The sequence below is a fragment of the Balaenoptera physalus genome (assembly GCF_965194825.1).
Source record: "Balaenoptera physalus genome assembly, chromosome: 20".
NCBI lineage: Eukaryota > Metazoa > Chordata > Mammalia > Artiodactyla > Balaenopteridae > Balaenoptera > Balaenoptera physalus.
Window position 1 is genome coordinate 14382492 of NC_138901.1, and position 26179 is coordinate 14408670.

The 26179-nt window shown below is 39.7% G+C and overlaps 2 protein-coding genes across 9 annotated transcripts in view; one reads left to right on the forward strand and one right to left on the reverse strand.

Moving 5' to 3' along the window:
• Positions 1-20: 20 nt before the first annotated feature.
• On the forward strand, positions 21-25978 carry POLG2 (DNA polymerase gamma 2, accessory subunit). Of its 8 annotated transcripts, XM_082442073.1 has the most exons (11): positions 21-3046; positions 6961-7087; positions 7200-7305; positions 8173-8346; positions 9012-9086; positions 9221-9361; positions 11532-11612; positions 13819-13919; positions 16158-16275; positions 18224-18315; positions 21458-23591. In XM_082442073.1, exons 1-11 carry the CDS (start codon positions 2485-2487, stop codon positions 21459-21461), a joined length of 1581 nt encoding a protein of 526 aa, XP_082298199.1. In that variant the 5' UTR covers positions 21-2484; the 3' UTR covers positions 21462-23591. The 8 variants fall into 8 exon arrangements, 5 of the variants coding, with proteins under 5 accessions (XP_082298199.1, XP_082298198.1, XP_082298201.1 ...); XM_082442072.1 differs by lacking the exons at positions 9012-9086; positions 21458-23591 and adding an exon at positions 23610-25978; XR_014257606.1 differs by lacking the exons at positions 18224-18315; positions 21458-23591 and having other exon boundaries at positions 11557-11612; positions 16158-16191.
• Positions 17308-26179, reverse strand: part of MILR1 (mast cell immunoglobulin like receptor 1) — a 29991-nt gene continuing 21119 nt past the window's right edge. Inside the window, exon 8 of the mRNA XM_082442175.1 lies at positions 17308-21159. The gene's annotated coding sequence lies outside the window, so the exon portion shown is untranslated. The remainder of the gene's footprint in view (positions 21160-26179) is intronic.

Here is a 26179-nt window from a genome sequence, read left to right on the forward strand (position 1 = left end):
ATCAGAAGGCCCTTCTTACTGTGATCTATTCCTATTTCAAGGATTAAAATGCGATTGATTTAGGTTGATTAACAACTCTAGGCTAGATTGCATAAAAGCTCTGTACTTCTCAACATCAGGTGAGTCATTTAATAGTCTCTTGGCAGAGTGGTGAAATGAGATACTAAAACATACAGGAAATAACTGTATAGCCCCACCCTCAGACTGCTTAGTGTGAGAACATGGATGACTTTTTGTTCCTTTTGCAAAATTTATAATTTGAAAAATCTCCAAATAACTTATTTTTGAAGAGGTTATATTTGTGCTCCTGGCAGTGTTACGAATTAACTGAAATGTGGAACAAAGCTGAAAAGACTACACTCTTGAAGATGGTTGGCCAAGAGCTAAGTTTGAATTTGTTTTCCGTGTTCTTAGTGTAGGTAGTGTAGAGAGATGCTCATTTTCACAGGCTTCCCGGGACTCTTAACTGTAGTCACACTGGGAGTCATGAATGTCCAGTAATTCAGGGAACTCAAAATGTAAGGTGTATTTATGTTCAAATGAACATTAGGAAAAAAATCCTCAAAATTACTGGTTAACCTAGAGGAAAGCCATGTTACCAAAGCACAGAGACTATGATGTAGGTCCTCTGTTAGGGTCAATGTGGGTTTATTGCTAAAAAGATCCAGTGGGTAGCTTTAGGTTTAACTGGCTCACCAACCTTAATACTTCCTTTCAGTGATGGCTAGAAGTAAGACCTGAATGTCTTCCCAGCAGCTCTGGCATATGTGTTTTTTTGCAAGAAGAGAAAAGGTCTTTATGAGACTTCATTTAAATACTGATTATTAAAGTGAGGCTTTAATTGGTGTTAATGCCTTATGTCTAAAACGTAACACAACTAGAATTTTCCTGGGGCAGGATAATGAGTGGTATTTTTAGGACTAATACATTGAAAACTGGTTCAGACTAGTAATTGAACAGTTTTCAATAGCATGATTAGTCGAATTATGACTTTTTACAAGAAGCTTTTGGGGTAGGTTGGAGTATTTATTACATCTTTTACTGTTCAGTGTCTAACGTGGGCCTTTTAATTTGTAAACACTTAAATGATTGTGGGGCTGTGGAAAATATTTAACTATTTACCTTTTGAAGTAAGTTTTAAAAGACAGTCCACTTTTTAGCATGTGTGTTGTGTCCAGCCTGTGGTTGTCTTAACTAATAAATGTGATTTTTCTCCCCATTCTCTCTTTTATTTATTTGCGTTTAGGCCTCTCGTGTTTCCAGGGTGTGGAAAACACATAAATGTTACCCAGCTTTGCAGTTAATATAATTGCTTTCCAGCAATACTGTTTTTACTAGCATCTTTTTTTTTAAACAAATTTTCCCATGTTCTTGTATGGAATGATTTTCTGAACCTGTCCTACACCACCTTAAATGTGATGAATTTTAACTTCGCATGTTCTGTTCATTGCTAAGCTGCTACCCTCTACATAAACTGTTTCTTCCTGGTAGTCCAGTGGAATAGTTTGTTCTTTGCACCTGGGTTGATCTTGCAAGGTTTCCCTAGCCACTTTAAGGAAAGCTGGAAGTGGAAATCATGGCTTTTGGAATCAACCATTTTCCTCCATCTGGGCTGTTAACACTTTCCACTATTGGGGCAGTTTTCTTAAGGGCTATAAGTGTTAAAATGGAGATGTAAAGCCACAAGTCCGCTCTGTAATCCTGGATCTCCGTTTTAAGCAGGTTTTCACAAGTTATTTTTGAAGGGTACTCTGGTAGAACAACTTTCTGTACGTGAGTGGTTGGTTGTCAGTGTGCCTCCACATTAACCTGGAGAGTTTAAATATTGCTGGGCCCTTTTCAGCAGTTTGTTTTTTAAGCAACGTTTCCAGGTGATGCAGGTGCTGCTGGCCCAGGGCATCCCTTTTAGCACCAATATGTAAAGGGACTATACTCCTTCCCCATCACAGCCCCACGCGCACTCCCAGGAGAGGGCAGGCAGGACAGCGGCAGCATTTTACTAGCGATGCACGCGAAGCGTGGGTCTCTAAACTACCATTAAGGAGTACAACTTGGAACCAAGGTTTATCTTCGTGAACACTTAAGTCTGAGAAGGTGTATTTAAATGGTAGTTTGTAGAACACCGAAGTATTCTGATGTCTCATTCGCGAAAAAAAGGAAGGTAAAGCTGACTCAATAGTGGCAACAGCGGGATAGTGAAAAGTAGATGGGAATGATCTTTATCGGTGTTGAAGGCAAAAAGAACAAGTAGAGGGAGCCGGACGTGACGGAAATAAGAGGAGGCCTAAGTTCGCCTGGAATGGTATAGGCACGCGGCGGTGGCGGCAGCAGCCGGAACGCAGTGACGTACTTCCGTTGGTGGGGCCGGGAGCGCGCACGCTCACTTCCGTCGCGCCTGCGCAGGTGGTCCCCCCCACTCCCGGTTGTGGTGGTTTTTCGGGATCAGCCTCTCATAGGAGACTGCACTTTTAACTCCCGAGGGCGATGCGCTCCGGTGCAGCCGTCAGGGCCGGCCGGAAAGTCTGCAGGTGCCTGTTGTCTGGGTATAGTCGAGTAGATGGGGGGCAGCCGGAGCAGTTGACGGGAGGGAGCGGCTCCTTCGTAGGGCCCTTGAGGTCGCACGCGGAGCTGCCCCCGGTGAGCGAGCCGAGAGAAGGCCCCGAGTCTGGCGGCGAGGAGAGCGAGGCGCTGGTAGAGATCTGTCAGAAAAGGCGTTTCCTCAGTGGCACCAAGCGACAGCTTAGTCGAGATTCTCTTCTGAGCGGGTGCCACCCCGGCCTTGGCCCCTTGGGCATAGAGTTGCGGAAGAACCTGGCGGCGGAATGGTGGTCCTCGGTGGTGGTGTTCAGGGAGCAGGTCTTCCCGGTAGACGCCCTCCACCGTGAACCAGGCCCTTCGCTGCCCGGGGACAGTGCCTTCAGGTTAGTTTCTGCAGAAACGCTACGCGAAATCTTGCAAGACAAAGAGCTGAGTAAGGAACAGCTAGGAGCATTTCTTGAGAACTTACTGAAAACTTCTGGGAAACTACGGGAGAGCCTTCTTCACGGTATGCTTCACGATTTCATGCTTCAAAATAGGTGTCGGGGTGGAAAGGCAGACTCGCTCGATTTCCCAAATTGCAGCTGGCCCTGTGTTCACGTGAAAAGGAAATTATCTGGTTCTCAGTCTTCTTGAAGTAGTTGGGTTTGTTGACAGTGTTGCTGCCTTGGAGAAAACTGGTTCATGGGATCTTTATTGTTCCTTAAAGAATCCGGCCCAAGGCTCTAGTAAAGCTCTCAGTTTCACAAGGCAACCCTAGAATTTTGGAGTTTATTGAGCGGCCCTAGAATTAGGACCTAAATTAAATCGTGTGTTTGAATCATTAGTTTATTGTTACTAAAATATTTATAAATACTTCTATAGTTTTCTTTTTTTTACACACTATAGGCTAATCGAGAGCTCGTTTTTCTAGAGCAACAAGAAAATGCCCTCCCTCAGTTTTTCTTACCGAAAACTGATCTACACAGTCTGTTGTTTGAAGAGCCCTTAAGGTAATTTTTGAATTGGCAGAATAATAGGACTAATCAAGTTTTATAAGCGATTCTTGAGTGAATACATAGAAATTTGTAGGGCACAATATGCCTTCAAAGTCAAATAGATCATGATAGCAGAGATTCTGGAAAAAAAAAATTCAGAATTTTTACAGGACAGACTTGCCGCCACAGCATCTCATCTTTGCAAAATGCTATCCTTGCCATTTTTTATTAAGTGGTACTAGGAAGTAATTTAAAATAACTAGTGTCCATGGTTCTCTGAAAATTGGTACCTATATTGTAAACTTTTAAAGATTTCCTTAATAAAATAAAGCAAACTTAAACTGGTGAGTAAACGTGACAATTTTGATTTGTACTACTTTAATTATTCCATGATGATTTTACTTTGGGGAAGTTAAATCACTGCTCATTACCATGTCCCCAAACAAATCAATCTTTTCTTCCCTATTAGAAAATGAAACATAGCTCTCTTAGATTCATCAAAGCATTTATTGATGTGCCGGACATTTTCTTGCCTTTAAGAAACTTAAATCCACTTACTTGCCAAATTTTTGGTTGTCTAGTGTTTTTAGCTTCTGAGTACCAGTTTGCCATTTCTTTCTATGCCCAATGCCCTTACCCTCTTTATTTCATGTTTGAGCTATTGTGATAGGCTCTACTTATGAACGGTTTTTAAAATTTCTCAGCCATTATGTCTCCAAATATTGTTACTGCCCCATTCTTTCTTCTGTCCTTCTGTGATTAATTACACATATGTTAGACTCACCCCCCAGCATCTTGTTATCAACTTTCTTGAACACATTAATCGCATTTAAAAGTCTATATCTGATAACTCAGATATGTCGGTTTCTATTAGTCTTACCTCCGGGCTTTTGGTCATTTGGACTTTCGATTTTCTAGGTAATTTGTGTGTTAATTGTAGAGATAAATTGAGGCTCTGGGTGGCGTTGTTTTCTTTTACCTGGGAGGGTTTACTTTTGCTTTTGGCAGGCAGCTAGGGCATATCTTCTTAATACAATCCGGGATTAAGTGTATTGAGGCTGGGTTTCAGTCTTTTTCCTTCACCTCTACTCCTAGAGTGTAGCCCTTTGAGTGTGCCTAGTGAAAGGCTAGGGTGTTTTCCAGGGCCCCTCCTCCGTAAGAGCCTCGAACTACAATTTTTGTGCTTCCTAGCCCACACGATGTCAGGAAGCTCTGCTCAGCGTTTCAGCTTCTTAGTTCTCCTACTTCAGATTGGAAAAGCAGCACTAAATGTTGGGTTCACCTCTGTTCTTACTTTCTCTCCAAATCTCGGACCCTCAAGTCCTTACTGCCTTGACAGCTCTCCTGTGTCTTTAAACAGATTCTTTTTTTCAGTTTCTTGACCAGTTTTTCTTGTTATCAGCAAGCTTGTCTACTCTTACCAGAAGTGGAAATCTCAAATCAAGTAACTTTTGAACACAGTGTTATCATTTAGTGGGATATAATCTAAGTGCATAAAGAACTACAAAGAAATCTTGAACTTTATTTTATTGATTTATTGTAAGTAGAAATGTTGGAATTATAATTCTGAAGCTGTTTCACATATAGGATAAAGCAAATAGACCAATGGATAGATTTATTAGGAACCAAGATTTTCACTGAAAGAGAAAAGATGTAAAAAAAGGCAAGGATAAACTTTGTAACGTTAAATTTGAATTGACTATTAGTATGAATTCATGATTTTTAAAAAATACAAATTTCCTAACTTTCTCCATTGAAGGGGCCCAGAAGCGATGACAATAGCAATGAGCACACCTAGTACCCAGAATTTGGTTTCTAAAGGAACCAGTGCTTGGAGAAATGGCTCGTTCCAGGTATGGGGCAGGGACAGTACAAAGTGATTTTGGCACAGTTTATGGTGCTAGAAAGCAAAGAATTAGTAGAAGACTAGTGGGTTTATGTTAAAAGGACGTAGATGCTGGCTTGAAGGAGACTCCCACTGGCTAAGTTTGGGACAAATTGAACATTAAAATAAATATTGATGGTAACGGGATCAGAACACATTAAATAAAATTAAAAATCGAATCCACAGTGTTAAACAAAAAATTAAGTAATTGAGGCTGCTGGTAGAAAGAGGAGTTGAAAAGAGTTTGTTTTTATAGGAGCTATGCAATAAATGTAGAAGGAAAGATAGGATAGAAAAATCACCTTTTTATGATTTTGTAATCCTCGGTATAATAATTAATTCAAGCAAGGGTTCATCAACGGATTCTAAAATATCGGGTGTGGGACTTCCCAGGTGGTACAGTGGTTAAGAATCCGCCTGCCAATGCTGGGGACACGGGTTCAAGCCCTGGTCCGGGAAGATCCCACATGCCACGGAGCAGCTAAGCCCACAAGCCACAGCTACTGAAGCCCGCGCGCCTAGAGCCCGTGCTCTGCAACAAGAGAAGCCACTGCAATGAAAAGCCCACGCACCGCAACAAGAGCAGCCCCCGCTCACCACAACTAGAGAAAGCCCGTGTGCAGCAACGAAGACCCAACGCAGCCAAAAATTAATTAATTAATTAATTAATGAAAAGAAAACGATTGCCCCTTCGTTAAAAAATAAATAAATAAATAAAATAAAATATTGGGTGGAAGATTGTTGGGGAGCAGGATAATGTTGGGGAATGGATATTCACTACCTTTACTAGGTAATCAAATCTGGTTTCATTAAAAGTGGGATTATTTGATACTGTGTTACTCCTGTTAGGATGCAACAGGACATATACATCAACTATGTAGTATTTATTCCTGCTAAAAATGATTAACCCAAATTAAATCATATGGAAAAATTCAGACAAATCTAATGTGAGATAATCTATGACTGGCCTGTTCTCAAATGAAAAATTGATATCATTAAAAGCAAAGTTAGAGAGGGAGAAGTCAGGGGAAATATTCTAGATTCAGAGTGATTTAAGAGACCTAATAAAATGCAATGAGTTAACCTTAATTAGGGAGAAAGAGCAGCAGTAAATGGCTTTTGGGGTGACAATTGGAGAAAATAGAATATTGACCATAAGTTAGATGAAATTATGATACTATGATTAATTTAATGTTGTAATAGTGGTATACAGTGAATGTTTTTAATTTTAGGAGGTACATGCTAAAATGTTTTGGGGTGAACAAGAAATAGAAAATAAATGTGGCAAAATGTTGACAATTGGTGAATCTAGGTTAAGGGTTTACAGATGTTTATTGTACTGTTCTTTCAACTTTCTTGTAGATTTGAAAATCTTCATACTAAAAAGTTGGGGAAACTACCTAAAATTAAGTGATAATCAATTAAGATCTGCCTTAGTAACTCCATGCTACTGTACTTACTGCTGTGTTACCATTATATTATTAATTTGTCTATAAATTGACCAAAATGATTTGGGCTTATAAAATAGATTTATATAGTGATTGATTTATCTTTTGACAGGTGCCTTGCAGCACTATGTTAATTACCTGGATCTGATAAACAAGAGGCTACCTTTTGGCCTTGCTCAGATTGGAGTGTGTTTTCATCCTGTTTCTGATACTAAGCAGACACCTGATGGTGTTAAAAGGTACACAAAAAATGGAAATAACTTGGCCTTGTATTTAAACAGTCACTTTCACTTTGGGATAGATTATATGATTTGCAAATAAATGATTATCTGATATTTCTGATATCCAAAGAATTGGTGAAAAGACTGAAGCTTCACTGGTATGGTTTACTTCAGCAAGAACTGCGAGCCAGTGGCTTGATTTCTGGTTACGTCATCGACTCCTGTGGTGGAGAAAGGTACTACAATAATTACCCTTAATTTAAAAATGATTAGGTAAATTGTCTTAGTGTGTCAGAGGTAATACTTCTCTACAATAAATGAAATTTATTTTGATGTAGCTATGTTATATTTATAAGAGACAGCTATAATAAATTAACAACTACATATAAAAAACTCTTTGTAAAGATTTTCATTGTTCCATAAAACAAAGTTACTTTAGTAAAGACGTCTGTTGATGTCTTGCTCAGAAACTTTTGTTAGTAAGACTTTACATTCTAGGTAAAGTTCAAATCCCTCACCTGGCATTCCTGACTGGTGTAGAGTTTGACCCTTGCCCACTCTTACAGCTTTAGCTTTTTTTTTTTTTTTAAAGATCTTTATTGGAGTATAACTGCTTCACAATACTGTGTTAGTTTTGCTTCCAACCTCCATGAACTCTCCATATTAGTCAAATGGTCCTGTAATTTACAGTCAAGTTTCAGTGTAAGCCTAAGAGAAAAGAGTTGAAGTAAGCATTTTTGTCATGCTATTGTCTTATTTCTCTAACTCTCAAAATCTCCAAACACCCATCTAAACTAAATGGAATGATCACAAATAAGGAAGGATGAGAATGGTGAGTATGTGATACTTTCTTCTTTATCCCACTTAGTTCATGGTTCCTTCCCCTCTTATTGACTGACAGGAATGCTAGATAGCATCAACAGTTTTTCTGTGTAATTCTTTCAGATTAAAAAACACTATTTGTAACAGTATATTCACTCATATTTAATTAAACTTAACAGTTTTTTATTTGGGACTTGACCAGTTTCATTCAGTTGCTGCGGGCAACTTTACCTTTTTAATGTTTATTTTAATAAGTTAATAAGACAAACTTTCTTTTCCAGTTTGCTGTGAGTCCATCTAACTTCAGCAGCAGTGATTGTCAGGATGAAGTGGGCCAAAAAGGAAACAAACTTTACTACAATTTTCCTTGGGGAAAGGAGCCAATAGAAACCCTGTGGAATCTAGGAGATCATGAACTTTTACACATGTATCCTGAAAATGTAGCTCAATTACACGTATGTTTTACTTTGTGCTCCTATGTATCCTTTACCCAGATTCTCTAATTGTGATCATTTCTGAACCATTTGAGAATAAGCTGTAGACATGGTGCCCCATGACGTCTTAATACTTCAGTATGCATTTCTCAAGTACGGGGACTCACCTGTATAACCACAATGCAATCATTATGATCAGGAAAGTAACAGTAATCTGCTATTATTCTCAAATCCACAGAACCCTTCAGATGTAACCAATTATTCTAATCTGCCCTTTATAGGTCCAGGATCCAATCTAGGATCCTGTATTTCATGTAGTTGTCATGTGTCCTTAGTCTCCTTCAAATAATTCCTTTTATTTTTCCTTGTCTTTCATGACCTTGACATTTTTGAAGAGTACAGACCGGTTACTTTGTAGAATGTCCCTTGGTTTGAGTTTCTTTCATGTTTCCTCATGATTTATGTATTTTTGCTAAGAATGCCACAGAAATGGTGCTACCCTCTTCTGAGTGCATCATATCGGTTTGTTACTGGTGATGTTAACTTTTATCGCTTGGTTAAGATGATGCTTCCAGGTTTCTCCAGTGTAAAGTTGATAAGTATTTTGTAGTTATTAATTGATGAGTAATTAATAAGTCTTTTGTGGGCAGATACTTTGACTATGTAAATAACCTGTTTCTCACCAGATTCTGACCTACTGGTTGCAACATCCATTGATGATTCTTGCCCAAATCAATTATTACTATGAGGGTTGCCAAATGGTAATTTTTTTAATTTCATTAGTCTATCTAGATTTACTGATCAATTTGTATTCTGATTCTGTAAGTGCAAAATGTAATTTTAAGAGGTAGTTCTGCTAAATGATGCTTTCTTTTTGTTCTACTTTTCTGTGAAGGGCAGAGATGGACGGAAAAATGTGGTTCCTTCTGTTTTATCCATAAATGGAGATCTAGACCGAGGCATGCTGGCATATCTCTACGATTCTTTCCAGCTAACAGAGAACTCCTTTACAAGAAGGAAAGATCTTCATAGAAAGGTGCTTTGATATTTCAGAGATAGACTTGGGAAATTAAAAATATGAATTTTTCCCCCTTTTTTTATGTTAGTGTACTTGGTTTCTAATATAAACTCTGAATAATAATTTTTTTAGTGCAAGTAATTTATTTTTCATGTTTTTTTAGAATCTGGCCACAGGAATAATAAGCAGGTTCTCACAGAATAGAAGAAGGAATCCCTCTTGGGTAATCCCAAAGGCGTTTCTGTTTGATCTTTGGCAGCTGGACAGCTGTCTCTGATTCTTAGCCCCTGAGCCTTTTCACTTATGGCTTCTGCTTGTATCAGAAGCTGAGTGTTAAGTAAGAGTAAGTAAAACAGGCCAGCAAGACTTGTGGTATTGACCTCTGCTTCTGGTCTGACCCCAAGTGGCTGATCACTGGATCACAGGGGCTAGACATGGGTCTGGGTCAAGGGAAAGGCTTATTTTAGGATGTGCAGTTTGAGCATTTTTATGGGCTCAAAATCAAGAGAGAGGCGGGGTTGAAGCTATAGGAGAGAAATGAAGTACCTAATGGAGCAAGATTTTGGAAGAAACAGGAAGGACCAAGACAGAATCAAGAACACAAGTGGGGGGTTTTGTCTTGAAAAGGGAGTTATTTTTTGAAACAGCAGGGTGGAAAAACCAATGGTATAGATATAAATAGGCTACTGGAGCTGGTTAGCCCTTGAAGGAAGTTTTACTCATATCCTCTATTTTCTTGGGGAATTAGGAAGCAAGATTATTAGCTTAAAATGTGGAGGAGTAGGGGTTTAAGTGGCAAGAGTTTAGAATAGTCATATTTCCCTTGAATGGGAAAGGGAGCTTCCCCAAATCAAAAGTTTTCACATGTTGAGTGCTCAACTGAGATTAGACACCATGAGTTTGTAGCACCACTCTGCCAGTTAGTGATTTATTATGCAGTGCTCGTTTAGCCTGATGTGGTCATTTATAGAATTGTTTGGGATTTATAGGGTGTGTGTAGCAAACAAACAAGTGGGATCCTTTCTTTCGTTCTCTTACATACTGCACATCCAAACCATCAGCAAAACCTCTTTGATTCTATCTTCAAAAAATATCCTGAATCTGACCGTTTCTTAGCACCTCCCCTGCTCGCAGTCTGATCTAAGCCACCATCATCCCCACCTTCCTGCACTGAGTGGCCCTTTTAAAAGGTACGCGTTACTTTGTTCGTCTGCTCTAAACACTCCAGTAAGCTCCTCATCTCACTCAGAGGAAAAGCCAAAGCCCCTAACATGTTTTACAAAGCATTATCCCTTTTGACCTTCAACTCCTCTCCACCTTACTCAGTCTGCTCCAGCAGCACAGACCTCATTGTTGTTTCTAGAACATGCCCAGTGTGCTCCCAGCTCAAGAGCCTGGTCGTTAGTTCTCCCCTTTGTCTGAGTGCTCTTCCTCCAAGTCCACGTCTTGTCCCTCAATCCCCTTTCAAGTCTGCTCAAATGTCACCTCAGAGAAGGAGACTTTCTCTTACCACCTTTGGCCGCACCGTGCGGCATGTGGGATCTCAGTTCCCTCACCAGAGACCTCGCCCCCTGCAGTGGAAGCGTGGAGTCCTAACCGCTGGACCGCCAGGGAATTCCCTCTTACCACCTTATTTAAAATAGCGAACAACTCTCCACCAGCCCGCCCCTTGCCAGCACTTCCTATCTTCTTTTTTTTTTTTCAACACTTAACCACCTTCAAATATATTACTTACTTATCTATTTTGTTATCTGCTTCTGCGCATTATGAGGGACAGGGATTTTTGTCCGCACCACCTAGGATTGTTTCTCATACCAAGTAGTCATTCACATGTTTGTTGAATGGCTGAATGAATGCATAGAGTGATGGGTTTTGGCAAGAGAAAGTCCAAGTGATAAGCCACATGGCTCAGGCTGGGTAAGGAAGACAGTGATGCCAGAAAGGGGCATTTCAACTGAGAGAAAATGGATTTGTCAGGAAATGGGAGAATATCAAGTGAACTTATTTCTGTAGAATGCCTGAATGGAGAAATCTATGAGCAGCTGAATAAAGATGGTTGATACATCATTGTGTGATATTTTTTATGACCTCAGCTAGCTTCCATTTTCACACAAAATTTTAACTGCTTAAACAGCTTCATGTTTGTTAGTGCTTGTCCTTTTTACCCCTTCTCTTTAAATTGTTTTAGGTGCTTAAACTTCACCCTTGTTTAGCCCCTATTAAGGTTGCTTTGGATGTGGGAAGAGGCCCAACAGTGGAACTAAGACAGGTGGGTTAAATAAGTTTTAATGTCATGATTTCAATTATAACCGTTATTCCAAGTAAATGAGTAGTTTGCCATCTAAAGTTTTATTTTGATTCATTTTTTAAAAAATTCTAATTGAATAATGAACTGTGAACATTATTTTAATTAAATAATGAAATTTTAATTAAATGAAAAAATCATTTTTTAATGAATTTTTAAATTTTTAATTAAATCATTCATTAATAATGAATTTTAATTTAATAATAAATACTACAGTTAATTACAGATAATTTGAAGTATATTATATTAAAGAAGCTGAATACAGTTCAATGGGTTTTGCTGTTAATGTCATGCCCAGTCATAGTTGCATTTTTTTTAAATGAGTATGCATAATTTTGGTAATCAAAATATTTGTACAGACGTCTAGTGAATTATTTCTTACGCTCTTCCCTTTATAACTTAACACTTTTGATACTTGTTGGTATAAGCACAACTTCTAGATCTGTAATCTTATTTTATTTTTCTAATCTATCTGGTCAAATTAAATACTGTTAAGAAAAACCAGGAACCCTTCAGCAGTCATTTCTGTTTGGGTAACTCAGACCCATCCAGGACCTGAGTGAGGATACTAGAAAGATTGACCTGGCTTTCCCAGACTCCTGTGCAGGGGTCTGGGAAGGTGGGGATAATGAGCTCAGGGAAAGGGAAGAGAATGGCTTAATTTCCTCATTTCCCCCAGGATTGCAGGAGGCTCCACAACACCCTGGTAGGTACCAAGTTCCTAGGGGTTTTTTTGCTTGAAGGACGAAGAAGAACTCTGCTTCCTAGATTTTCATCATTACCATTGCAGGCCTTTTGTTTTGTTTTGTTTTTGTTTGTAAGAATATTAGTAATATTTTGTGCCTTGGGTGCTTTATCAAGAGTAGCATCTTATTCTGTTTTTAACACTTTTCCCCTCAGCAGTATGACAAAGAGAATCCTTATGTATGTAACTTTCTGGGCTATGAAAAAGGTTTTGTGGGTTATTTCCCCATGTTTTCACCTGCGCTTTATCATGCTTAGAACTTTTTCTCTCCTTTTCTGCTGGCAACCAAAACTAAACTTACTAAAACTCATATTTATTTTTCCCTGATAATTTCTTAGATTTATTAATATCTATATTCTCATCTATCCCCAAAATATCCTGTACCTTAACACGCATTTACTTCACTGTGGTCTTTCCCTGGGAGCTTGTTAGAAATGCAGATTCTTGCCAGACCTGCTGAATCAGAAACTCTGGGGGCGAGGCTGAGCCATCTGTGTTTTGCAAGCCCTCCAGGTGATTCTGGTGCTTAAGTTTGAGAAACAGTGCTCTAGCTCAGGCACACACCCCTACCTCATCCCACCATCCTCCCCGTCTCCCTCCCCATGGGGACATTTGGTAATATCTGGGGACATTTTGGGGGACATTTTTGGTTGTCAGAAGGTGGGGAAGGGTGCCCCGGACGTTTAATGGAGACCAGGGATGCTGCTAAACATCCTATATCAGCAGTGCCAGTGAGAGAAATCCTGCTGTAGAATTTTAGTTCTAGATTGTTAAGGGAGTTTAAAATTTTTCTTTTTCTTGCTTCACCATTTTTAAGAAAACAGTAAAGTGTACTATGTCATTTACTCATCATTACTTCTGTATTTCCAGTCAGGCTTTTGTCTCTAGCATTCCACTGAAACTAATCAATCATTCTTTTCTTCTTGAAACATTTTCTTTAGTTGGCTTCAGGAACACCACTCTCTGGGTTTTCTTCATACTTTTCTGGCTCCTTCTCCTTAGTTTCCTTTAATGGCTCTTCCTTCTCTTCCTGACATCGTATTATAACCCTTAGGCTCAGTTCTCAAGTCTCAGATAAGTTTAGAGTTAACATAGCCCTTTGGACTGTTTTTTTCTGATAGAATCTGTTTTGCTTTTGTTTATTTGTGTTATGAATGATGATGATAATAAAAATTCTTATATTTGGTATAAAACTTTCAGATTTGCATTTAGTATTCAGCTTTGAAGTGTTTAAGTTCTTCAGAAGAAGTATACAATTTATAAGTATACAATATATAAAATTATCAACAATATTATCATGTAGTTAAAGGGATTTATGCCCATTTTAAAGAGTGAAAAAGATGATTGGTGGTTTCATAAAAATAGGGTAATAACTCTAGCTACTTTTCTTTCTTTCATATTCAGAGTTTTTGTATTTTTCCCCAGGTTTGTCAAGGGCTATTTAATGAATTATTAGAAAATGGAATATCTGTGTGGCCTGGTTATTTGGAAACTGTGCCATCCTCATTGGAACAACTTTATTCAAAGTAAGAATTGTGTTTTTTGTTGCTTAAAAAATGTATTTATTCAGTTTTTGATTATACAATGTTTCTTTATGAGTAACAGATTTCTTCTAAATATCTATATATACTATAATTCAAAATTATTCCTAACTTTCCTGTTTACAGAACCACATACCCTTAGTTAATTGGTACAGCAGGAAACAATACTCATCAGGTATATATAAGCACATACTATATGAAACTTCAAGACTTAACACCATGAAGTATGTGTACCTGAGTTTATCAGTTTATCAGGGATGGAATTATTTATATTAGACACATTTGTTGAATCAGGACTGTGGGAACATGAGTGGAGTGCTTTTTCCTTGCTGGCGTTGTTCATTCTCAGGCTGAGTGGAAGGTAGTTCTATTCCAGAGAACAGAGAACTAGTTTTCTCGGTGATCTGCACCTCTGTCTACCTGATTGCTCAAGACTGAAGCCTGGATATTGTCCTTCACTCCTCCCTCTTCCTTACTGTCAGAGTGCAGTCCATCACTAAGTCTCGTCTTTCTCCCAAATGTATCTCACACCCACATCTCCCCATTAAGATCACCAGTATCGGGCTTCCCTGGTGGCGCAGTGGTTAAGAGTCTGCCTGCCAATGCAGGGGACACGGGTTCGAGCCCTGGTCTGGGAGGATCCCACATGCCGCGGAGCGACTAGGCCCGTGAGCCACAATTGCTGAGCCTGCCTGTGCTCCGCAATGGGAGAGGCTGCGATAGTGAGAAGGACCGCGCACCGCGATGAAGAGTGGCCCCCGCTTGCCGCAACTAGAGAAAGCCCTTGCACAGAAACAAAGACCCAACACAACCATAAATAAATTAATAAATAAATAAAATTTAAGGGAAAAAAATTTTAAAAAATAAAGCAAATAATTAAAAAAAAAAGATCACCAATGTCTCTTGACTGGATTATTGAAATAATCTCCTAATTGATCTCCTGTCTCTAGTCTTACCCCCTGCTATTTTCATTAACTTCTGTTTTTTAATAAAATAATTCATTTTCCCCTACTTTGGGTTTATTTTGTTATTTTTTTAGCTTTTTGTGTTGAATACATATCTTTTAGGTGAAAAGTTGTGAAGCTTAGTGTTTCGCTCCTCAGTTCTGTAGTAACTTGTTAAAATATACCTTTCAGATGATGTCAGAAGAAAAATAAGTTTCTATAGATAAAGCAACTGATGGCTTTATCATATATAAAATGAAGGGGTGGTACTTGAACTTTCCAGTGTTCTCAGTTTCTAAAATCTTATCCTTTGAGTCATGTGGACAATATCAAGTTACAGTTGTTCTTTACATGGTAAAGGCTTTATGTCCCAGGATAGTTTTTTTCCTTTGTCCCAGGATACTTTTCTCCAGATATTTATTAAGCACCCACTATATTTTTTGTACTTCGATACAGCAGTAAACAGAAAAGTTTCCTGTTCTTAATGACACTTATATTCTAGTGGGATAGAATAGACATCAGACAAATAGATAAATAAGATAATTTCTGGTGGAGTCCTAAAAGAAAAGAAACAATGAGATAGTATGACTGGGTAAACAGAAAGAAGGCCAGTGTGGAACATATTCAGTTATTGCTAAACTAGAAACTAAGTTAGTGTACTAAGGTATATATTTAGCATGGTTTTTGGTATAATTTGTTGTACACTAGATCTTAATATTATAGTAGTATTATAAGAGAGTTTCGTCTAAAATTATTTTCTTGGATTGTATTCAAATACCAAAAGGCTGAGGTTATTCTGAGGTTCATCCAGATCACGCCAAATGGTGTGTTGAGGTACCAGTGTTTATTTCTTATATTTTCTTTTCTTTTATGACTTCTCAGCTATTACAATAAGTCAGAAACTTTCTGAAAATTTTACTTTGAAAATGATTCAGAAACTTGAAAAAAGTATTTTTGGGTTCAGTTCTCAAGCCCTGTCTTTGAGTTTTGTGACTCTTTTTTTCCTTTCTTTCTTTCTTTATTTTTTTATAGAACTTTAGTTGTGGTATGCGGGAACCTTAGTTGCAGCATGTGGGATCTAGCTCCCTGACCAGGGGTCAAACCCGGGCCCCCTGCATTGGGAGCTTGGAGCCTTAGCCACTGGACTACCAGGGAAGTCCCTGAGTTTTGTGACTCTTGAAGGTGGCATTGACTCCTGAGTAATTAAAGCTGGTAATGTGGTGAATCTACAATCTATATTTGTGCTCATGTGTTTTGGTTAACTACCTTTTTTTCTTAGATATGATGAAATGAGTATCCTCTTCACAGTGTTGATTACTGAAGCTACTTTGGAGAACGGATTAATACATCTGAGAAGTAGAGACACCACAATGAAGGAAATGATGCATATATCCAAAGTAAAAGACTTTTTAACTAAATATATATCATCAGCTAAGAATGTATAGATTCTAATATTTGTGTAATAAATATTCTCCTTTCCTAATTTGGTTGTCTTATTTAACTGAGATTATTATTAGTATTTTTTGTTTAGCCTCTTTGCACTCAGAAGTGGATTTTTTTGGTGCTTTTTTTGATTCAGTTTTTATTACTTATATTTCTTGATGTATTTCATGGTATCAGGAATATGTTCAGCTATAAGAAACAAAAGTACTGCTATACTGGCTTAAGCAAATTGGAGTTTGTTTCTTTCATAACAAGAAATCGAGGGGGTAGACTGTCCAGAGCTGGTGTAATTGTTTCCTCTATAGTAGTTAGGGAGCAAGGCTCTTGCTGTCTTTCCACCATCTTTAGTATATTGGCTTTTATGTTTATACTTATTTCTTCTTGGTCACAAGATGGCGGATGTATTTCTAGCCTTCTCAGCCACATTCGAGTTAGGAAGAAAGTCAAAGAGATAAGAGCTAGCCAGCCAAGGCTCTTCTGTTTTTACTTAGGAAAGTAAAAGCTTTCCCAAACATCCTAGTCAGAAGACTTATTTACATTTTCTTGTATTTATGAGAACTGAATCACATGGTCATTGCTAGGCCAGTCATTGTCCAAGGGAATGAGAATATCATGATTAATTTGGGTCAAACACAATTTATCCCTTGGGGCAGTACTGTCTTCTCTGAAATGGGTTTTGTTATCAGGAAAGAAGGGTCTTTATATACACTGTCAAATATCAAAGATTAACCTAAAACTAAAATTTTTAAAATGAGAATATTTATTGACTTTTGCAGAGCAAGCTAAAATAAATGTTAAATGGCATAATCTAATATTAGTATATTTCATGTCTAACAGATACGTGTATAAGAAATCTTTAAACTTTTGTGTGCTGATTATGTTTGTGTTAACTATGTTGTCATTACCAGCCTGACAAAAATTCTGATAACTTTGTGTAAAATGTCTTAAAAGCTTGGCTGGCTTGTCTGAGTTGACTTTACTTAGTAGGTCTTTATTTTTTGCTCTTGGGGAGAATTTCAAACACAAACATACACAGAATAGTATAATTAACCCCATGTGCCTATCACCCAGCACCAACAACCATCAACCCGTGACCAGTCTTGCCTCATCCACCCCACATCACCCTTCTATGTTATTTCGAAGCAGATCGCAGCTATCAGTTCATTTGTAAATATTTTAGTTCAGGATCTTTTGTTAAGTTAACCATTCTCCCGCCTGAAAAAATTAACAGTAGATGATAATAGGAATTATTGAGAATTTCCTTGGGTGTGATAATGATATTATGGCTTTATTTTTCTTTTTAAAAAGTCATTGTTTGGAGACTATACTCTGGGTGCCATCACGAACTCACCAATAATTGCAATTCAAATTCAGTACTGGTGTGTGTGTGTGTGTGTGTGTGTGTGTGGATTAGCTTTATTGAGATATGATTTACATACAGTAAATTTACCTATTTTAAATGTACAGATTATGAGTTCTGACAAATGTGTAACCACTACCACAATGATAATATAGAACATTTCCATCACCCCCCAAAAGTCCCCTCATGCCCCTTTAGGACTTAAGGGTTTTTACTTTAACCTCTTCTATCACACATCTGTATCTCCTCCCACATCAAGAATCCCAATTCTCAAGAATACTGAGGGTGATAAAATTAGAATGCCATGACACACAACTGCTCATTTGCTTTATCTCACCTTAACCACAGAACTCTCAGAACTGCAATGCCAGTATTCGCACCATATGTCTACTTAAAAGTTTAAATTTCATTTTTGTAGTTTGGGGGTCCAATATTTAGTTTTAATATAACTGTGAGACTAAAATGTTTTTAAAAATTATTTTTCTGAAGAAAATCTCAGTCCTGCCCACAGGTACCTTTATTTAGGTACTTTGTCTTCTTAGGGGCCTCAGCCTTCACAGGAAGATTGTATTCCTGGTCTCAGATCAGCTGACTGCACTAACTGGCAACATGGAATGTCTATACTGCAGTTGAGGTAAGTAATATTTATGGAGGATTATCCAGATCAGAGGTGTCCGACTGGAGTTACACATCAGAATCTCCTGTGGAGCTTTTAAAAATAAATATATTTGAGCCCTATCCCAGACAGACCTACTATTTCTCTTCACAGTGGGGCCCTCGTAAGTATATTTTAAAATACAGGTGGTTTCTGATGTTCACCCCTGTAGTAACCACTGTTAAATTTATCAGAGAGCTGTATACCTGGATGGTATTGTTTTGACAAAACTTCCCTGCAGCCCAATTGCATTTAATAAATTTTTTTTTATCAAATACTCTTCTTAGGTATTACACCACACCAATATGTACTGAAAGATGTTATTAGAAATAGTTCTATGAAACTCATTCTTCATTTAGCCATAAGAATGTTCTTGAGGGCATTTGTTTGCTAAGTACACCACGTCTTCCTGTGAGGAAGCATGGGAGAAATTTCTCAGATTTAAATGCCAGGGGTAGTTGTGCTTCTCCTGAAGACTGGCCTGTCATTATACGTGTTATATATCTGTTCATTTTGTTTATTCACAAAGGCTTTTTGAGCACCCAAGTACCAGGAACTCTAGGTGCTGGGGATGTAGTGGTGAACAAAACAGACAAGGCCCTTCTAGGAGTGGGCAGGTGGGGACAGACATTAAGCAAGTAGGTGCATGGGCAATTTCAGGTAATTTTGGGTAGCGATAGTGTAAAATAGGACAGGATGGCGTGCTAGATCATGCCTAGGGTAGTGTGCTTTACATAGGTGATCAGGGGAGCCTCTGAGGACCGGCCTTCCAACTGAGACTGAATGATGTGAAGGAGCCAGCTGTGTGAACATCTGGGGCAGCACATTCTGGGAAGAAGGGAGTAGCAAGTGCTAAGGCCCTTAGGAGGAAAATGGTGTGGAGTGAGCAAGGAACATAAAGCAGGCCAGAACAGAGGGGAGAAAGGGAGAAGGGGAGGTCAGAGAGGTGGTCAGGGCCCATGTTGCTTAGAGCCATGGGGGCCGCAGTAAGGACTCTGGAAGCCACTAGGGCAGGAGGGGGCACGGTTTGAGCAGAGAAGGGACATACTGTTATTTTGAAAAGATGACTGTGGAGAGTGGAATGTTAGAGGAGTAGAAAGGAAGCAGGGAGACCTGTTAGGAGCTCTGACAGTGCCCAGGTGATGGTGGCCAGGCCAAGAGAGGTAACAATGCCCTTCCTGGATCTGGCAAGAGGAGCCCCTGCCCTTTAGAGGGTCCTGCTCTGGCCCTTCTCCAGCTGTGCCTTCCCCCACATTATGTCTGAGGGGCCAAGGAGATGTGCTTGGAGGTCATTGTAATCCTTAGGTGTCTAATTGTCCTAACCTATAAGTTTATGTACTACCCGAAATCTCAGTTACTGTCTCTGGTTGTGTGTAATAAAGGTCAAAGACAAGGCACTAGCCCATGTCCCTCCAGGGCAGTAAAGGAGAAAGAAGGAGCTTCAGACATCACTGAACCACTGTTGATCATTCCTCTGGTTAAGTCTCCCCTTTACATCCTTCAGGAGAAGCAGCACTGAGAGAAGGCAGTCTCCTTAGGTTGTAATCCCCCAGGTCTGGGAGCGGAAGGGGCAGAAGGGACAAATGCTTGAGGGCAGCTGGTCAGAGCACACCTATTTGCAGCTCTTCATCCCAGCAAGGTTTTTGTGCTGCCCTGGTGTTACCTTGCAGATACTGCCTTTTCCTGGTTTCCTATTGGATTTTTGGCTTTTTTCTTTATTTGTGAGAGCTCATTATATATTGTAGAACTTCATACTTTATCAGAGACATGGATTCAAAATACCCCCCCATTCTTTTGACTTAGTTTAAGATTTTTAAATGTAATTTTTAAATGTTTCATCTAACTAAATTTAACAATCATTTATGTCTTCTGGATTGTGAGTCATACCTAGAAAAGCCTTTCCCTCTTATAGATTATTATAAAATTCCTCCTGTTTTCTTCTAGCACGTCTGTGGCTTCATTTTTAGGTATTTTAATATTTGAGCTAGCTGAATTAATTTTGTTGCAAAAATGGAGTTCTAACTTATTAAATATGGTTCTCAGGTTTTTAAAGTGTATTGAATATTGCATCTTTTCCCCATTGACTTAAAATGCCATATTTTTCATATACTAAACTCCCATATGTATTTAGATCTATATCTGGACTTCCTGTCCTGTTACATTTACATTTTTCTACTTCTCCAGCCATATACCCATACCACACTTTCAAAATCATGGTAACTTTATAATGTTTTCAGACCTCATAGATCTCTCTCTCTCACTCTGTGCCTCCCCCTGACACACACACACACACACACACACACACACACACACACACACACACACACACACTTACATTTACTCATATGCTTCTTGAATCCTACACCCTTCCTCTGTATTCAGTTTCCTTCTTCATCAAGTACACTGTGTATTTCTTTCAGTGTGAATGTGATTGGGAAACCTCCTTCTCAGTCTTTGTCTTAAAATGTCTTTATTTCCCCCTCAGTCTTGATTAATATTTTGGCTAGTGTGGTAGCTATTTTGATTGGCTCTCTTAAGCCACATCATAACCCTTCTTCTGTTTGGTGGGGTCTGAAACCTGAAAAATTACAGTTCCTTTGCTGCCAGGGCATGGCTGTGAATATCTTCTACCAATTAGATGCATGTACATGGGACCTGGAAAGTAGAAGGGAGGTGATGATTTCCACTGAAAAGCAAATGTCTCCAGTGGCATAACTCCACACTCCATTGGGCTCCAGTTTCTGGGTGAGGCAGTTGTGGCAGAGGCACCAGCGGTTAACAGTAGCAGCAGTAGTTCTCTGATCTCCAGATTGTAAGAAAAACCTACAGATAAATTATTAAAATCAAAAAGAGAATTTAGCAAGGTTGCTGGATATAAAGTCCAAGAAAAGTGATTGTGTTTCTATATGTCCACAACATGAAATAAAAATACAATTTACCGGCCTTTCTTGCCTTCTGAGATGGCCCACACTCTGTCTGTGGAGTGTGTTTCTCTATAAATAAGTCCACTTCTTACCTGTCACTTTGTCTCTCACTGAATTCTTTCTGTGATGAGACATCAAGAACCTGAGCTTCATTAAGTCCTGAAACCAGGTGCTGACCCTTTATTCCCAACTTATAGCTAGTCCAACTCCCGCTCATCGTCAGCACCGCTGGGATGTCTTCTGTGCCATTTCTTTGCGAGAACTTTTTGGGCACTAACACCGGGTTGGGAGACTACCTTGGAACGGATAGCATCTAAAATCGTACTGAAACCCCCACCAGGTGGGAGAAGTTAACTCTATGCTGCCCACAAGCACGTAGACCCCAGACCAGTTGAACCAGAAGGCTGATGATGCTAAATCCCACTTACCTCCCCATCAACCAATCAGAAGAATGTCCACCAGCTGATCACGCCCTTCTCTTTGAACCATTACTGTAAAACTCCTCACTTCCCCCTCCAGGTTGGGACACACAGTTTTGAGGGCATGAGCCTGCTGTGGCCCCCTTTGCCTGGCAAGGCAATAAAGCTATTCTTTTCTACTTCACCCAAAAAAACAAAAACAAACAACAACCAAATAAAACCAATTTACCATAGCATCAGAATATCAAGTACTTAGGACTAAGTCTAACAAAAGATGTGCAAGCTGTTTATGCAGAAAATGATAAAATGCTATTGAGAGAATTGAAGAAGACATAAACAAATGGTGAGATATTTGGAGTTTGGAAAACTCAATACTGTAAAAATGTTAATTCTCCCCAAATCTACAAATTCAATGCAGTATCAATCAAAATCCCTATTATGTTCGTTTTTTCTTTAAGAAAATAGTAAGCTGAGTCTAAAATTTATACACAAATGCAAAAGGTCAAGAATAGCTAAGACATTCTTAAAAAGAACAAGGTGGGAAAATTGTTCTTCCAGTTATCAAGATGCATTTGAAAGCTGAGTATGACGTTGACATAGGAGAGATAAGTAGAGCAATGAAACAGAATCCAGAGCCCAGAAAGAAACCCACATGTATATGGGCATTTGATTTGTGACAAAGGTGACAGTGCAGTTTAGTGGGGAAAGGACAGTCTTTTCAGTAGACAGTGCTGGAACAACAGAGTATATCCATGCGGGGGAGTGGAAACAAGTATGATGCTAATTTCACATCACAGAAACAATTCCAGGCGGATATAAACTGAAATAATGAAAGTAAACTTAAAAAGCCTTTAGTAGATAGTAGTATACGGTAATGCTTGTATGACCTCAAGTTGAAAAAATATTCATTTGGGCACACATCCACAAAAAAAAAACACTAGCCATAAAGGACATGGCAGGACTTCCCTGGTGGCGCAGTGGTTAAGAATCCGCCTGCCAATGCAGGGGACACGGGTTCGAGCCCTGGTCCAGGAAGATCCTACATGCCACGGAGCAACTAAGCCCGTGCGCCACAACTACTGAGCCTGCGCTCTTGAGCCTGCGAGCCACAACTACTGAGCCCAAGTACCACAACTACTGAAGCCCGGGGGCCTAGAGCCCGTGCTCTGCAACAAGAGAAGCCACTGCAATGAGAAGCCCACGCACCACAACAAAGAGTAGCCCCCACTCACCACAACTAGAGAAAGCCCGTGCCCAGCAACAAAGACCCAACGCAGCCAAAAATAAATATATAAATAAATAAATTTTAAAAAAGAAAAAGAACCAAAGGGAAACTTCTAGACATGAAAAAAATGTAACTATTGAAATGAAAACTCAATAGATCCTCTTCCTCTTCCTTTTCTTCTTCTTCCCCTCCTAAACAATTCATGCAAAAGCCATGGGGGTGGGGCTCAACATCTGCTCATTGGGTAGGTACGGGCGGAAGCCACAGAAAGTCAGAGTTGGGTGAGGAGGGAGTTGTGAGGATAAGTACACTTGACACTTAACTGCCCATGGCAGTTATTATTATTGTCGTTATTATAGTTGTTACAAAGGAAATGTTGAGAGATGGCAGAGCAACCACCAGTCACATCCTCTGGGCTTCACCTCTGATTCCAGCTGCATCTGAGGCCTCACCCACTTTGTGCTGACAGCTTTCTTGCTTTAACTATACAATACATATCACTCCTTTTCTGCCCTGGGGCTTTCCAGTGCCCTGGGTGAGACGCCAATGGAAGTGCACTTGGAATGCCCACATGCACAGCCTAGAAGTGGGAGATGCATCACCTCCTGGGGCAGCCCTTAGTGGGGGATGGAAGCTGATGGGTAAATACTTCTCACTGTCAGTCCTCAAGTGGACAATTCTGAGAGACATTTTTTCACTCCGCAGACGGTTCCAGTGGGGTCAAGCGCCAGTTGCCCACAGCAATGCCCAGCTCAACCTTATACCTCGTTCTGGCTTTTCCTCCAGTCCCTCACACCTGTTCCCTAGTGTCCCTTCTGTTCCACACAAGGCCTTTTCTCAGGCTCTGCTTTCCAGGCTAGCTCAGGATAAGACTATCAGAAGGCCCTAGAAAGCAGCCCTGGGAAACGGAATTCCTCCCAGGATGGATGGCAATAAGGACTCTGTTGCCGGTGGTAAGGGGAGTGGAGATAATCCTTACATGCCATAGCTTCACAATTACTAAGACTTTCCCCTGCAGCGGGGAAGGGAGCAGAGGTAGATAATGAAGCACTAGGTTATGCAATAGTTCTAGCATTTGAAAGGCATGAGGCAATAGTAATTATATGGATTGTGGAGTTGGTTGGCTTCTACTAACTGCTTTAGAAGCTTTGCAAGAGAAAATGAGAGGCTGTCAATTCAGGGCATGCTGTGAAACCCAGGGGCATTCTGGACTTTGAGACCTCAGAAGGTCTTAATAGGGGACTTCCCTGGTGGTCCAGTGGGTAAGACTCCACACTCCCAATGCATGGGGCCTGGGCTCGATCACTGGTTGGGGAACTAGATCCTGCATGCATGCCACAACGAAGAAGCAACTAAGACCCAGTGCAGCCTGCATACATACAGACATACATACATATATAAAAAAATAAGGTCTTAATAGGATCAAATCCAGTTACTGGTATGCTTATTAATTTGCTAGCCCCTCCCCACCCCTTTCCTTCTCTATTTCACTCTCCCTGGGCCCTCATATAAACAACCTGCACCAAGTCCTTGCCTCAGGCTCTGCTTCATGATTAAGACATGAAGAAGCTAACGGTGGCCAAGTCACTAAGTTTATAACCTCAAAGACTTAATGATTTCTAAGGGGAGCAGCCAATTAGTATGACTCAAGCTAAGCATGATCATACTATGAATAGCTAGTCATTTTTTTAGTTCTTACTTTGTGCCCAGCCCTGTTCCAAACCTTTTACATCCATTACCTGAGTTAATTCTCACAGCAGCTCCATGATGTAGGTATTATTTCTCTCTCTCCCCCTCCTCTCCCCCACCCTCTCAAATGAGGAAACTGAAGCCCAGGGAGTTTATGTAACTTACCCAGAGTCACACAATTAGCACAGGACTGAACCTGGATTCAGCTCAGTCTGACTCCACAGCCCCCACACTCTTAGCCTCTGTGATATACCGATTTCTTCCAAATAACAATATCAACAGAGAAAGGGGGGAAATTATGTTCATGAATGCTGCTTTAGGCAACAAAATCCTCAAATTCATCTGGACCTGTGTGCACAGTATCCCTTCCCACCCTGAAGATGCATTCCCACAGCCAGTGCTGCTGCTGTTCTTTGCTGGGATTTAAGTCCCAGTTCAACCACTTAACAAGCTAGAGATGACCCTGTGAAATTACCCCATTTAAGCCTAAATTTCCTTACCTGTAAAAGCAAGTTAATAATACTGGCCTTGTAGGTGTTCCACAGATTTAGTGTCTAATAGCTAATAGCTATGATTTTTCTAGTCAGAGGTCCATTGTTGGGAACAGAGAAAAAAAACAGAGCAGAAGAATTTTGGTCAAGTTATTTTGTTTGTCTGGAACCCAAGAAATGCCTCTTGGCTTTACTGGACTTGACTTATAACTCCTAGGATAAGAGATTCAAACCAGAAATAATTTTGTCCCCTGAAGTGGGCTGAATGGTGGCTCCCCAAAAAGATAAGTCCTAACTCCTGGAACCCGTGAATATCACCTTATTTGGAAAAAGGGTCTTTGCAGATGTAATTAATAAGTTAAGGATCTCAAGATGAGGTCAACCTGGATTGACCTAAATCTGCTGACCAGTGTCTTTATAAGAGAAAGGCAGAGGGAGAGAAGGCCATGTGAAGATGAGGCAGAGATTGGAGAGGTGCTGCCACAAGCCAAGAAACACCAGGAGCCACCAGAAACTGGAAGCGGCAAGTGAGACTTCTCCCCCAGAGCCTTTGGAGGGAGCGCAGCCCTGCTGACACCTTGACTTTGGATTTCTGACCTCTGGAACTGTAAGAAAATACATTTCTATTGTTTTAAGCCACCAATTTGTGGTAATTTGTTACAGCAGTCCTGGGAAACTAATCTACTTCTCTCTTCTCCCCCAAGTCAACTCTGCGCTGTTCTCTTGACAGAGAGCTGATGGGAAATGCAGCACATAAAGGCATGCCTTTGACATGACCTAAATCTTGATGACTGAGAAAGTCCATGGAAATCAATATAAATAATTTTGCAGGCTTCCAAAAGCTGAGAGCAAATTTTAATGGCAATGGATAATAAATGTGTACTTGTTGAGTAATCTTGCCTTCCTCCAATGGTGACTTCAGGTGCCATTTTCTTCAGACACCTTTCCAAGGTCACCAGTTTTTGTTTTAGAATTTAGACATGGCTTTTGCTTTGTGTGTCTGCTTCTGAACCTTTAATGGGCATGGGGATGGGTAGATGATCGTTGTAATGCTTCCAGGATGCACTTATGAAGAGCACGGTGGTTGAACAATTA

Excerpts from the sequence above, each read along its gene's own strand:
- POLG2 (XM_082442072.1), top strand. The coding sequence starts at position 2,485 with ATGCGCTCCGGTGCAGCCGTCAGGGCCGGCCGGAAAGTCTGCAGGTGC. Across the intron at positions 7,088-7,199 it reads ACACCTGATGGTGTTAAAAG|AATTGGTGAAAAGACTGAAG; the intron begins GTACACAAAAAA and ends TGATATCCAAAG. Across the intron at positions 7,306-8,172 it reads GACTCCTGTGGTGGAGAAAG|TTTGCTGTGAGTCCATCTAA; the intron begins GTACTACAATAA and ends TTTCTTTTCCAG.